Here is a 14,256-nt window from a genome sequence, read left to right as displayed (position 1 = left end):
GCCAAAAATCTGTAAGCTTGGTTTGCTTACGCTTCACGGCGAGCAACGCCGTCACGCGATTTTCGCACTCGGTCAGCAAACCCATTGCAACATCGTCGTCTCGGACAGCAACGAAATTCCTGATGACATCAAAAGCGTCCATCACCTGTACGGCGGTTGCCGCAGCCGGCGCTTCCTGTACGTCGTCGTTTTCTTCATCGGAAGAGTCCTTATCATTCCGGGCAGCTTTTATGATCTGCTCATCACTCACATCTTCGTGAACAACAACACAAGCGTCAGCGCCGATGTATTCGTCGAGCTCGAGATTAGGCGGCACGGTTCCTATTTCTCCCAGCGTTTTCCAGGCGGCCGCGATCCCCGGAGCCGGTGACGCCTCTTCGTCGTCGTCTGTAACGCCTGGTGTTAGGCCAGCAGAGTATACGGGTCGACCTTCGCCAAATCCGGCGTGCCTGAAACAGTTCACAATTACTGAGCGCCCCAGTGTGCTCCAGGCAGCAGACATAATCTGTAGTGCCACGTACAAGTCCACCTTCGTGTCTCGGCCGGTTTCAGTGTTAAAAAGCAGCCGCTGAATTAACCTCCCGCGGTAAGCGCGCTTCAGGCTAAGAATCACGCCCTGATCGAGCGGCTGTAAGACAGACGTGCAATTGGGAGGGAAAAACCTCAGCTCCGTGTTAGTGAGCTTGACTTCGTCGGAGTAATGCGCTGAACAATTGTCCAAAAGCAAGCAAACTTTACGGCCCTGCCGCTTCATGTCGCGGTCGAATGCCATCATCCACTCGGTGAAAATAGCGCGGGTCATCCATGACTTGTTGTTCGCCTTGTACTGCACAGGTAGGCTACGAGTTCCCTTAAAACAGCGCGGCTTGGCACTTTTGCCTATGACTAACGGCGGACGCTTGTCCGAGCCATCCATGTTTGTGCAAAGCAGCACTGTGATGCGTTTTTTGCTGTGTTTGCCGCCGTGACAGCGCTGCCCCTTGAAGTCGAGCGTCCTAGCCGGCAACATCTCGTAGAATAGCCCGGTCTCGTCGGCGTTGTAAATGTCTGCAGGCGCGAAGTTGCTTAAAATTCCGGCCATGTTACTCGCCTTCCAAGCAGCTGCTCCGTCCACGTCTGCTGACATTGACTCGCCGCACAACACTTTTCCAACGATGTTATGGCGGGCCTTGAAACGGTTTAGCCAGCCAATGCTGGCTTTAAAATCATCAATGCCAAGTAGGCATGCATAGTTCAAGGCTTTCTGCTGGACGATGCTTCCGGACAGGGGGACGTTGCTGGCTCGTGCTTCCACAAACCACGCATGCACTGCTTTGTCCAACTCTTCATGGAGGGGCCGCGTCACCTTTTTGTGCTTCGAGGATGTGCCTGAAGCAAGTGCCATTCTCACGCTGTCCTTATTGCCTAGAATCGTTGACAGCGAACTTGCAGGAATTCCGAAGTCTTCAGCAATTGCCGCTTTCTTCCTTCCGCTTTCTGCTTGGGCGATTATTTGAGCTTTTTGCTCAAGGGAAAGAGTTTTGCGTTTTTTCACTTGCGTTGCCATCGTGTCCTGCGGATGAAAACTCGTCGTTGTCGAAGAGAAAGGCAGCGAGTGAACAACGCGACCACGACACAAAGCCAAAATGGCGGAACTGCAATCACGTGATTTCATGCTTAATGTGGCTTTGGATTTGACTTGGACTTCTCGCCAATAAAACTAGTTTCGGTTTCGATTTTGAACGCGAAAATTTCGTTGAAGCGGAAACGCTCTGCAAAAATGGTTCGTTGTGCAGAGAAATTTAGGCCATTAATTCTTATAGGATACTCGCGGGGAATAAAAAATTATTCGTTGTCGCGGAAATTTCGTTGTGGCGGTATTCGTTGTGGCGGGATTCAACTGTAATTGGCTACTACATGGGAACATCCATTAGATTCAAATCACACTCTCGCTGAATTAGTTTTAGGAACGAAATCGTATATTCCATCTCGAACAGTGTGTATACTCTGGGCACCAGATAAGCAGCAGAAAGAAGCTGAATGAATAAATAAATATGAGCACCACACTTTTCGAGTTTTAATTTAAAAAATATTCATTCTGGTGTGAAATTATTTGCACCGTAGACTGCAGTAGAAAGCTATCACTCTAGGTTTCAGCAACAGCCCTTCCCTGCCTGTGACTTCAATCATTGTGGGTTATGTTTCTTGATGGTCGGTTGTGCACATGTTAATCTTCGATATTTGAAGATGTAAATGAGCGCTTCGTCTTTGGGTTGTCGATTTTGACGCTCCTCACATCTTCGTCATTTCCACACTATACATCCGTGCTCTGCAATGTCAGCCATATTGTTTGCTTTTGTTTATAAGATTTGTGGGTAACTTTATACTTTGCTTGAATTTTGATGCTGCAGCACAGCAGGAATTAATATTTACCGCCTATACTATCACACAAAAAAGTTGTTACTCGCTTTAACGCTACCCAGTGATTTCAGACACCTTTTATGCACACTGATGTACCTTAAGCTTAATTTTTTCATTCATCATCATTGCCACCACTTATAAACTACATTATATGTTACTCTGTAGCACAGAACAAAACAAAGTGACATTTGGCGCATTTAATTCCATTAAACTCGAATGGCACCAAATGTTCTATTATTGCGGGGTAAAACTTAACATTGTTCCTTGATGCCAGGGATTTTCCAACACCGGGTTCTCGCTTATTTAGGAAAGAAATTTCTACTGACCGAAAGAGAAAAGTCAATAGAAGTCAACAGATCGTCCCTTTCACAGGCTACCACAGACTAGAACAAACCAAGGAAATAGCAGAGAAAATGCCACTTCGTGCTGTCTTGATTTGTATCAAGCTTTTGCAACATAAATAGTTATCAAAATAACCAGTCTGGCATCATGAACGCATAACAAAAGAAAATATCTCCACAACAATTCCAGATCAGTATTTGTTGAGAGCGTTGTAGTTCGGAGCTAGCAATAAAGAAGCAGACAATAAACAAACATATCCAACAGCATGCACCCTTCACACAAAGAAAAATAGACAAGTAGCACTAGAGTATAATATATAATATTTCTGCTGAATGAAGGTCACAGCACAAGCAGGGGTGCCTAGAAGTCAGCATGCACTCCACAGAAATTGAGGTACACTGCCCTCACCAGGCTCTGCGTCCACAGGCACTTCGGCCTTCTTGTAGACAGTCAAATCATTCCTGGTGTCGGAGGCTGAACTTGTTTCCTTGGCAAGAGATCGAATCAGGGTATCCAGCCTGCTTTCTGCTTCCACCACTGGCGCCACAACAGGGCTGGCTGCTGGCACACCGTCTAATGGCCTGCATGCAGAAAAAGGGATAGTGGCTAAGATACCTTGAAAGAGGGGCCCTCGAGCTGTCTGCTTCCGTCGCATTATTGATCACAGACAAAAAAATAACCACAAATGAAACACGCTCTGAAAAAATTATAAGTATGCTCCCGATATTCCCTAGTGCAAAATTTGAGTGCTAGCTTCGGTGGTTCAAACGGCAGACAAAGTATTTTCACCAGTTGCATTGCTCATTCTTCATGAAAGAACTGGCTGAAACTATCTTAAGCTACTTTACTTTTACAGGCGATTTACACTTGGAAACGCAATGTTCTGAGTGGCATGGCCGAGGCATATAATCTATCGCCTGCGACATTTCACAGCAGCAGCCCACAAAGGAGCAGAGTGCAGCATGACTGTAGGGAGACAACCCATTCTTACGCCACCTATGCGCATGTTGTCGCAGGCAGACCTCCGCTGTTCTAGCCAACCTATCTCTGCTCATGCGGTGGTGATGGACAACAGCGAGCAGCATGCACGACTCTGGCACCATCTACGAGTGAGCAGCTGTAATCTTTCATCCGGGCACACTGATAACGGTAACATGACTCAACCCGCAAACAGGTGCATAAGTGCTGCGCTCTGAAAGGCGTGAAAATGCGTTCAAAGCAACTTTACACGCCCATCAAGGCAATCTATTTAAGAATGCTGCATTCTTCGACAGCATCGCTGCTGAAGACGAAACATGGTACTTTCAACACAATCTTCTGTAAATAGAATGCTGAATAGAGAACGAGTTGGTCATTCAGGATGCCACAACAAAGGAGCTGACAACCCTACCAGAATAATATTTTCGTAACTGCTTCCACCTCAAGAAGTGTTCGGAGCTGTGTGCAGACTCCACGGAAAACTACCTCAAAAGAGTAGTGCACAAATGACTTCAATGTTGGGTGGTTTACAGACTCAGTTTTGGAACTTTATGGACAAAAGCTGCACATCAGACACAACTTCCTCACAGGATATACAGCAGGCAGATGGCAATAATAAGTCTTGCAAAAGACCAATGCGCTGACAGCCACCAACAGCCATCACGACATGGCAACACGACCAACACAAGAGTGAAAGTCGGTAAACAAAACGCAGCACTGTGTCACGCTGTAGTTGATGCCTGGCAGCAGATATGCTGGCGACAAATGCTAAATGATACCAGTGATCCTCTCGTTTTCTATCGTGATGATAAATGACATGGCATGCATGGCAGCAGGGCTTGCGAAGCATAGCACAATAGGTGAAACTGTGTCTCACATTGCTACAATTGTTTCTTGCTGACCACTGCCATCTTTCTTATTTTTGTATATCAAAACCTGGAAACTGCCTATTTTGGGCTACAAGGAACAGGAAAAAAACTTATGAGGGAAGCATCAATCTGGAAGCCATCATGCCCTACTGCACTGTGCGCATTACGGCCATGCCAGCCACAAATGAGGGTACTGTTTTCCACATACTCAGTTTGCAAGAATGTTTAGACCAATTACAGAGCTCGCAGTGTGGTAAAACCAACAAGCGAGGCTTAAGTGGGCTACATGCCACCGTGAAAAATGTGTCTGGAGTGGAATTGCACATCTCGTGCACTGCATTCCAGAGACCAAGGAAGGGTTGATACTGCCAGGATTTCAGCTCAATAATTTGCCAATTTTGAGTACATTTTGCAAACCACCCCGATGACTTTTGCCAGTGTTGCCCTTTGGCTTGGTCTCCAATAAAGACACTGCTGATGTCAAGTCTACGATAAGATATATCTATCCACATTAGGCATAGCTTAACCACGTTTAGTAAGCTCCTATGTCATGTAACCATTAAATCAATCGCATTATACCTCGCTCGGTGAACAAAATTGTTACAAATCTGTAAATTAGGTATTTAGCATACAAAAGTTTTACTGTTACAACATGATTTCACCTCCTCTATTTAATGCCTGGGTGGATTTGCAGGAATTATGCACACAAAACAAATGATATCAATATCTTGCATGTTGCCAAATGGTAGCATCTGAAGAACTGATCATTCCGAACTGATCATTTCTACTGGCGTACTGACACGTCTTCCTTTTGAGCGCCACGCACAGAAGAACTGCAAGTAGAAACTTCATTTCGTGCTTCACCGCTTTTGTCATTCCTAAAAAGCAGTATTTTGCTGAAAACGTTCGAGGAACTGCAGGGCATAATTACCTGCCTCATGGAGAAAAGGTATGTTGAGACTAGCAAAAATAATGAAAAATAAAATATCTCTGCACGTGCCACTATGCCTCGTAAACAGCAAGAGCACTCACCTCCAACGTCGGCGAAAGTTCAGAACATAACGCAAGCAGCCGGTACTGCTTCCTACACTGCCCATTACAAACCTGGCACTATAGTGAATTTAAACGTAGGATGGGCGAGGCAAGAAATTAACCACCACTGACCTGCATCCCATTGTCAGCACAGTAAGACTCAGTAAGATGGTACCAAAAGAATATCAAAAAGCTTTGTTCCTTTTCTGTTGTATTCTGACTAAATGTGAGCCTCTTTTTCCCAATAGACAAAAAAAAAACATCCTGAAATGCTCTCTCTGCACTTTGTGTGCAAAAACATTACTAGAGGAACCTGCAGACGAGAATGATGCCATACCTGCCTTTCAATTTCAGATTATGTCCTTTGTCTGCAATCCTGCCCAAATGTACCAAAAATCGATCGAACTTGAAAAACTGCTTGACTCGACCAAACAATGTATCCTTAGCATGAAAAGTAAAAAAGAAAAGGGCACCTATGGGAGACAACGCCGGCATTAATGCAATTCCCATTAACATGTGCCAACCTACCCAGCAGTCTGTCATTCTAAATGGCTCATAGGTCACCAGGCAATAAAAATTAACAGTACCTTATAATGGCCAAGTTGAAAGTGGTTACTCTTGAGGACCAGCGCCAAACAGACAAAGGGCAAACGAAAGAGAAGCACCGGTGTTGAGACTCAATGCAGACTTACACGCTCTCAATCAGCAGCGGACCACTTGACACATCGAGGGGTACTGTAGGTGCTGCCACCGCTTCAGCATTGCTGGCAGTGCGGCTGGGGTCCACGACATTCAGAGCAACACAATTGGGCAGAGATGCACGGTTGTGGTGTCCCTCTCTAGTGGTGCGCCGGGAGTACCTCTGGCTGGGGCGCCGCTCAAACTGCACAGTTCGTCTCGTGCGGTTCTTCTGTGTGGCCTGGAACTCTGTACGACCACTGTGCAGAGAGACGGGGGGAAGGCCAGCAGGAAAAATCAAAACGGGTGTCTGGAGGCAACACCTGAAAATACACCCTGCCCTCCCTCTTCCCACAAGGCAGAATTCCAACGTAGGTCATGAAAGAATAGAAAACATATACTATTCAGTAATTTATGCGATAAGAGACTATTTTATGGAAGACCAGAACAAGAAAAGCACGCAAAATGTGTGAGAGAAAAAAAAAGGAGAAAAAAAAGGCATGACTGACCAAAACAGTGTAGCCTCTGCGTAACTATACAAAACAAGAAAAAAAAAAAAAAAAAGAACCTTCAGCAGAACATGAAAGACAGGTGACCTACAACCACAATAATTACACTTTAGGTTTTGCAAAGGAAAGGCTCACAAATGTTACGTGTGTGGCTGGGCCGCACTACATGCAGGCTTGTTTACAACTGTTCCCTCTAATTGTAAACTTACCATGGCAATGCTCCATTATCATGAGAACAGTTCTAATACAACTTGGTTTTCTGTACGAAGTTGACCCACCTGTATCGAAAACGGGAGCCCATGCGGAAGAAGTTCTGCCGGGTGTTGGGTCCCCGATTTGTCTCCTTGAGCCGAAAGAAGGCATGGTGCTCCACGGCGCACTTCCACAAGTGCTTGGCTGCTTTGGGGTTGTACAGCCGAAACACAAACGTGTGCTCTTGCTCATGACCCTGCATGGAAGGCATTTAATTTGAAACAAAACTGCACCATACACAAAAATAAAATAAGCATTTGTAGCACGAGTGGTCCAGCCGCTTAAACAGCTCTCACACAAGCACTCACGGTATCCTTGTGTGGAGCAGGTCAAGTGGGCTATATGCACGTCTAATCAACAAAACAGGTGAAATGCATTCAGAGGAAACACTGTAGTTTGGCAATCATGTCTTTAGCTGCCGTTTCTTCCTTTACTTTATGCTTCGCCACAACTGTGATGAACACTCGAGTGCTATGTGTTTTCTACATAGGACCACAGAGGATACCAGATCACACTACACATGTGGCGCAACAAGAAAAGGTAGTCACCATGCTAGGAGAGCATTTACAGGATAAACAGGTGTCAGGTTAAGGCAAAAGACACAACCAGACAAGCCTCAAGTGACAGTAGGTTAAGCACATGACATGCACAAAGTCGCCAATTAATTGCCGAAGAGGCATTTTCACGTGCACTAAAGCACAACAAACATTTTGCCAATGTAGCATGTGATGGCCAAATATTATGGTAAAAAAATATACATGCAAGGATAATAAGCATTCTGAAGAGCGGCTCCATGCATAAAGACTATAAGGAGGTTATCAAGCGCACCCCTGATGGTATTCCCTTCATTACGTAAAATTCCGTGAAATTTTACAAAACAAAGAGAATGAAATTCTAGAAGCATCAGTGCAGTGCACAACCTAACTTCACAAGGAGCACGGGAACATTCGGATGCATGAGTAGCAATTGCACTTTCTGTCAGCATTTGCAGTCACGCAGAGAAACAGGTACTTTTTCACTGCACGACAAAGGCAAAATTTCTCGGTGGGAAGCAGCTAAGCTGCCTCAAACAACAGCATTACAACAGACACCACTAATTACAGCACCATGAGCATTGAATAAGCTAAAAAGAAGCCGAACCACGTGATGCATTAACATACATGTTAGCCTGCCACAACGCATGCTGAAAGGAGACTTTGCAATGGACAACAGTCACAGCCCTCATGTACCGCTGACACTGACAATTCCAATTAATTCAAAGGGAGCCGACATGTTTGTAATAAGTTGGTTCAAAATATTAGGTGATAGCTTAATATACACTTGATGTTGACAGGGCTAAAATGCTTCAAATTTAACGAGCCCAAATAACTCTGTGAAAATCATGCAGGCAAGTTCAGTCAGTTTGAATGGTTATTAGCAACAATATTTTGTTATTCACTCGCATTCTCAGCATCAAGTGATACAACCATGGTGGACGTGTGAAAACCTAAAGCAGCACACAACTAGCACACACTGCACAGTGCCCATTTCACTGAATAGTGAAATGCAAGAGCATCAGCATTTAATAATGAAGACTGCTGCAGAACAAAAAGCAATCCATTAAAGTTTGGCCTTATCTCCTGCAAACAGCTTTTGTATTTTTCCCATATATTTAAGTAAACCTACTGATTTACATGTTTTTACTATGTTTACTTTCTTTCGAGTGCATTTTCCTATGGTTACTATAACTCAATTACATTACCACAGTAACGAAGTGCTTCCATTAATACAGTCGAACCTGGATATATTGAACACAAAAGAGATCACAAAATAGATATATCTATAATTCAATACATATATACATATATATATATATATATAGAATGTGCCAATAAATCAATAGATGAGCTCCTCTGTAATCAAGAAGCGTGAATATGGCGTACGCATGCTAGGGGCACGCTTCACGCAGCGGTGTGCTGCCCGCACTTTCCCTATGAGTGCAGCAACCAGCGAAGCACACTTGCGCGAACTGGCAGGCACCTGTGGGCCGAGCAGCACTTCACGGCAGGCGACAAAAGGTGCACCCAGGGAACCCCTTTCACGTGCAGCTCCATCGGCCAGGCGGGACCGTCAGACCTCTCTCATCTCGCACCACGCGGCAGTGCAAACAAATGGTGATTTGGGAAAAGCCACCCAGTCAAAAGAGGTCTAATACTGTTAGTAGTACACTATAAACGCGATAACAACTCAATCAAAACTGGGTAGACTTGGTTTCTACATTGCCTTCAGCAGTGAAGCAGGCCACGCGAGAGCTGCTGCAAGCCTTCAGTCAGCTAGGTCTGCACAAGCATGCAAGACCGAAAGCCACTTTCAGTCATACTCGACGTTCACTTCATCACGCAGTTTTACAGCGCTGGTGCTACCGCAAGTGCCCAAGAATGCTCAGCCAACCCAGCGCCATACGCGCAAAGTTATCGCGGGATCGCCATTAGGAGAAGCGCCCTTTGCTGGGGCACGGCGCACAGTTCGATATATTGAATGTTCTGCTAGCCGGAGTTTGATACACGCGAACAGCACTAGTACACTTTTGCATGAGATTTCCAAGGCGACATTCAGGCAATTTGGCATCAGCATAATTAGATATACCCGGTTTCGATATATCTGGGTTCGACTATAATTTTATACTGTGCGAGAAAAAGGGTTTGTATATGAAGAATTCGGCTTATTGTACTATAATTCGCTTTAATTATAAGTCCCATAAAAGGGTAAGACAGCAGATTAAATATTGAGCCTTACCTCGTCATCATCCTCCACCACAACAAGTGTCAATTTCTTGCTCTTAAAATCAAGCCGAGTGATCTTGGGCCAGAAGAAAAGGCCAATCTTGGTTTGCTTCTCAAAGACTAGAATTCCAGTTGGAGTTAGGCCCAGCGAGTACTCTTGGCCATCTTTCCCCTATGCAAAAAAACAAAAAAAAAAAAGAAAATGCACACATTAATGATGAAGTATAGCGCGCACATGCACAAATGGTACGACATGGAGCATTGGCTAAAGAGAGCTTAGTGATTTCTCTACAGCATCGATACTTAATCAAACAAGAAAAAGAATCCAGTGTTCCTGCAGTCAAAGACATTGGACTGCATTCAGCCCACAGAAAACAGCGTTCTTGTGAAATACAAACTTCATTAGTTTATGTGCCTGAGTTATGAGTTACAATATGTGTGCCTGAGTTATGAGTTACAATATGTGTGCCTGGGGTACGCCTCAGTTCGCAGATGAGCCAACGTTTCGACAAGTGGACTTGTCTTCGTGTGTGTGTGTGTGTGTGTGTGTGTGTGTGTGTGTGTGTGTGTGTGTGTGTGTGTGTGTGTGTGTGTGTGTGTGTGTGTGTGTGTGTGTGTGCGTGTGTGTGTGTGTGTGTGCGCGCGTGCACGCACGCTATTGCATGCATACTAAGAATCTCATTTAAACACTACACCTGCAAGCATTGGCAATGTCAAACATATAACAATACATATTTCTCAAGTGCAGATGAAGCCCCTTGAAGAAGCTTATGTAATAGCAAGAAAGATGAAAAAAAGATAAGTATGCCACAGCAAAACAACATTTCACATTGAGTACTATTCGCAGTAGCACCTTTGCTAGCATGTATAAACTTATACAACAGTGCACACCATAAGTAAAAGAAAAAATACCTTTGCCCTTACCATTACAGTGTGCATGTCGACTCCATACATTTCAAGCCACTTGGCTTTGCTCAGGTAGTTCATCTCAGCCTGAGCAGGTGTCTGACCTCTGTAACAAAAGAAAAGAAAAATATCACTTGCATTTATGATTAAAGTCACTCCATGTCACATATTAAGGGTTTTAATGCTCAGAACAAAAGCTGTACCAGTAAATCTAGGGGCAGAATGTAAGACGCTTTTTTTCTAATTCTGAAGAGTAGATATACACTGGCATTATGGTAATAACTGGCAGAACCTTGTTGGCCATGCACAAAGCAAGATACCGTCTGTTGCCATTAAAAGAAACAGCAGTCAACTGACAAGGCTGAAAGTTTGATCCCTTGCTTTGACATATTAACCCTGTTACTTTAGTTTCCCCTTGCCTAGCAAAGTGATGCACAAAATTACGGGAATATTGTGTACATCTAAGATGACACAAGCACTTCTGTATAAATCGAAACAAGATGCAAAAAGTTTCTGACTATATTTCAGTACACATGCAGTTTGAATACTATACACACCCAGCAATCTCGCAACAAAGTACTGCATGAACACTCCTATTATGTCCGCAAATTAATGTATAGTAACATACTTCAATTCCTTAAATGCATTGATGATGTCAAGTTCCATCTCTTCAGTCTGGTCTTCCGTGAACCTGAACTCGGAGACGAACTCTGGAGTGTGTTGGTCAGGGTCATAGTCGCCCAATTCAGCTGCAAACAAGTTTATGCCACAGTGAAGCGCATGAATGTTCACCCATTGATTAAGTAGCAGCACTGACAAAATTGCCCGTGCACATACAACACTTGAATGCAACCATGTGTCCCATGCCCTAAGTACTGCTTTCCCTCAAGCACATTGAACATGCAGGAAAGATGGCATTACTGATTATGCCAGAGCAATCAATGTGCACCAAGACAAGTGCTATCATCCCAAAAGCTACTGATGTGCCATTTGTGGAGTCTGCATTACTGAATAAATTTAGCACAGACTGCGATCGAGAAGAGAAGGTGAATCATCAAGCTGACGCAAGCACCGATCAGGACAAATTACAGTTACAGAACAATTACGTGCAATTATCAAAACAGCCTCAGCGCCGAATACAGAAGAAAAGGGCACTATTCGTGGGTGTCCATAATGCCATATACAAAGCACTTAACACATCCATGATCAGAAAAGAGTAGACCATAGCACCACAATTAGATAAAATGCAGTCAACTCGACATGCGAACGGTGACAATGAATTTAAACTTCATTCACATGCCGGTAAAGTCCTCAATGGGACCACTGGAGCTTGACAAAAGATAACTCACACTGCAGGGCATAGGCACTAAGTTCGACAGCCGTTTGGTAGCTGCATGGCAGCCTTCCCGAGAGGATGTCCTGCTTCAGCTGCAGGAAGAATAAATACCTGGGACAAAAACAAGAAAAGTGAACAATGCCACGTTCGACTGAGTGCTCGAGGATGGGACAATGCCGTTCCTCGCGTGCCTTGAATTCAAATGACAAGCTGCTGCCTGCTTGCCCCTCTGTCTTTGTGTCATTCTCCACTCTTCACTGCACCGAGACCATTAGTACAAGCTGCTTTTCACAAAGAACACTGCGGTTTCCTTTACGCAGAAAGCGCCTTTGGCTTCCCTAAACAATGTTGAGTTTCCTTCTGGGCATGCTAACAAACAGCAAGACTATTATTCCATTAACAGTGAGCCTAGACACACTTGACCTATGTTGCACGGTCATATTACGCACATTTTAAATGTTAACAATACTGCTGCAATCCTAAAAAAAAGTAAGTGTCATGCGACAAATGAGTGGATACATCCAAGTCGAACAGCAGAATATGCACCCTACTTCTGTTCTCGCTTCCATTCTGCGTGCTTCCTATTCTTCATATACAGAAGCATTTAATGATACGAGTTCAGAAAAGTACAACACTAATGTCTAACAAGTATACGATGACTTAGCAAAACTGATTTACAATTGCTACTAACTGTAACCTTTTGCACTTAGCTATACATTTCACAGTCAAATGAAAGCACTGATGAAAGGAGCAAATATTGAAAACAAATGCACTTTTAAACTGGCCATGTTCAGCAAAATGCTCAACTTTTCATCAAGAAACTCTAGTAAAAAAAAAATCATAAAAATGCAGCAAAAAAGATGAAGCTATTTAGCCATGACCTTCTGCATTACATAATCGCCTTTTACCCTCAAGAACTGCTTAAAAATGTTGCTCCCTTGTTAAAGTAGGCCTTTCTCCTTCTTTCAGCAAGGTTTATGTTGTGTATGCAAGATTTGCTAAATTACAACTATATGTGCGCATACTTTCCGATGTTTCAAGCCTTGATCTTTTTCTTTTTTTTTTTTTTGTAGCAAGTTACTCACTGTCCACATCAAAGTTTATTCTACCATGTACTGGACAAACTGTCATCAGTTAAGGGTAACCTTAAAACACAAAACAAATGTAAGGCATCCCCAGACATCATAACCAGTAAGAAATCCATGGTCACTTGTTTCAAGCACTGTGCATTACAAAAAAAAAAAATATAAAATAAAAAAAAAAACACTGCTGCAGTTTTGCGCTTTACAAGCCTGGTGCAAAAATGTTTCCTGATGATATTAGGTTTATATGCTCATAAATGGAACTTTTCTGGCAACAATCTTCAGATATGCATGCAAAGGACAACCTGCTATTCATCAAATAGTACTATTCTCTGTCTCTTCAAAAGCATAAGCCTAGCTGTGCTTTCTAGTGTTGAATTCAATGGCTACTGCTATGTACTATACTGTTTCCTTTCGCATATTGAAATTGTTGTGTGGAGAGTAGAAAGACCTGCAATTGGGAGAGGGAATAAAGGCGAGGGGGGCCCTATGACTGACTCCTATTAAAGGGTCCACCCCAATGGGGCTAACTGCTCAATTCCTTTTACACTAGTAGCAGCATGTAACCTTCAACACAAAGGTCACTGGGCTCACATCAGTGGGCTCACATCAGGGCCAGATTTATGAGTGTCTCTTGGAGGAGGCAATTTCCACCAAACGTTCCAAAAATTTAATTCCAGTGAGTCTGAGAACATGCAAATCAATGCAGGTACCATTACAGTCATGAGAGAGAGACAGAAGAAAGGGAAGGCAAGGAGGTTTACCAAATGCAATCATAAGTGCCTACATGAGCCTGCATCCCTATATGTATAGTTGAAATGCATCTCTGTCCATATAATTCCAAACCTTAGCAAGTTGAGTAAGTGCTTGCAAATTTGAAGAACCATCCAAAGGCCTGAGTGAGTCCATAGGCCCTGACAAACTTACACAAAATAGTTTCAAATATAAATTCTCTTTACAAGCCCATATTCTGTCATGCCAAAAGCATGCTACATTCGGAGGCAAATACCGTGTGACTCAGACTGCTGCATAAAAATCAATTTCACTGAGAGGTTTGAGGGTGACTCAAGCATCCAGTAGTTTTCTACTTATTGGTACATCCTGATAATT

General features: G+C 43.6%; 1 protein-coding gene across 2 annotated transcripts in view; it reads right to left on the bottom strand.

Annotated features, from left to right (window-relative positions):
• Window positions 1-14,256, bottom strand: part of yrt (erythrocyte membrane protein band 4.1-like yurt) — a 37,450-nt gene that overhangs the window by 18,043 nt on the left and 5,151 nt on the right. For both annotated transcript variants that reach the window (XM_084594105.1, XM_084594106.1), the window contains exons 5-11: window positions 12,078-12,175; window positions 11,357-11,477; window positions 10,747-10,834; window positions 9,836-9,994; window positions 7,087-7,256; window positions 6,314-6,559; window positions 3,151-3,323 (exon numbers count right to left, since the gene is read on the bottom strand). In XM_084594105.1, coding sequence (XP_084450231.1) covers window positions 3,151-3,323; window positions 6,314-6,559; window positions 7,087-7,256; window positions 9,836-9,994; window positions 10,747-10,834; window positions 11,357-11,477; window positions 12,078-12,175 — 1,055 coding nt within the window. The remainder of the gene's footprint in view (window positions 1-3,150; window positions 3,324-6,313; window positions 6,560-7,086; window positions 7,257-9,835; window positions 9,995-10,746; window positions 10,835-11,356; window positions 11,478-12,077; window positions 12,176-14,256) is intronic.

The sequence above is a fragment of the Amblyomma maculatum genome, chromosome 2 (assembly GCF_055883805.1).
Source record: "Amblyomma maculatum isolate TAMU_Amacu chromosome 2, ASM5588380v1, whole genome shotgun sequence".
Taxonomy (NCBI): Eukaryota; Metazoa; Arthropoda; class Arachnida; order Ixodida; family Ixodidae; genus Amblyomma; species Amblyomma maculatum.
The sequence above is the reverse complement of the archived record's forward strand: the minus strand, read 5'-3'. Positions and strand labels throughout refer to the sequence as shown.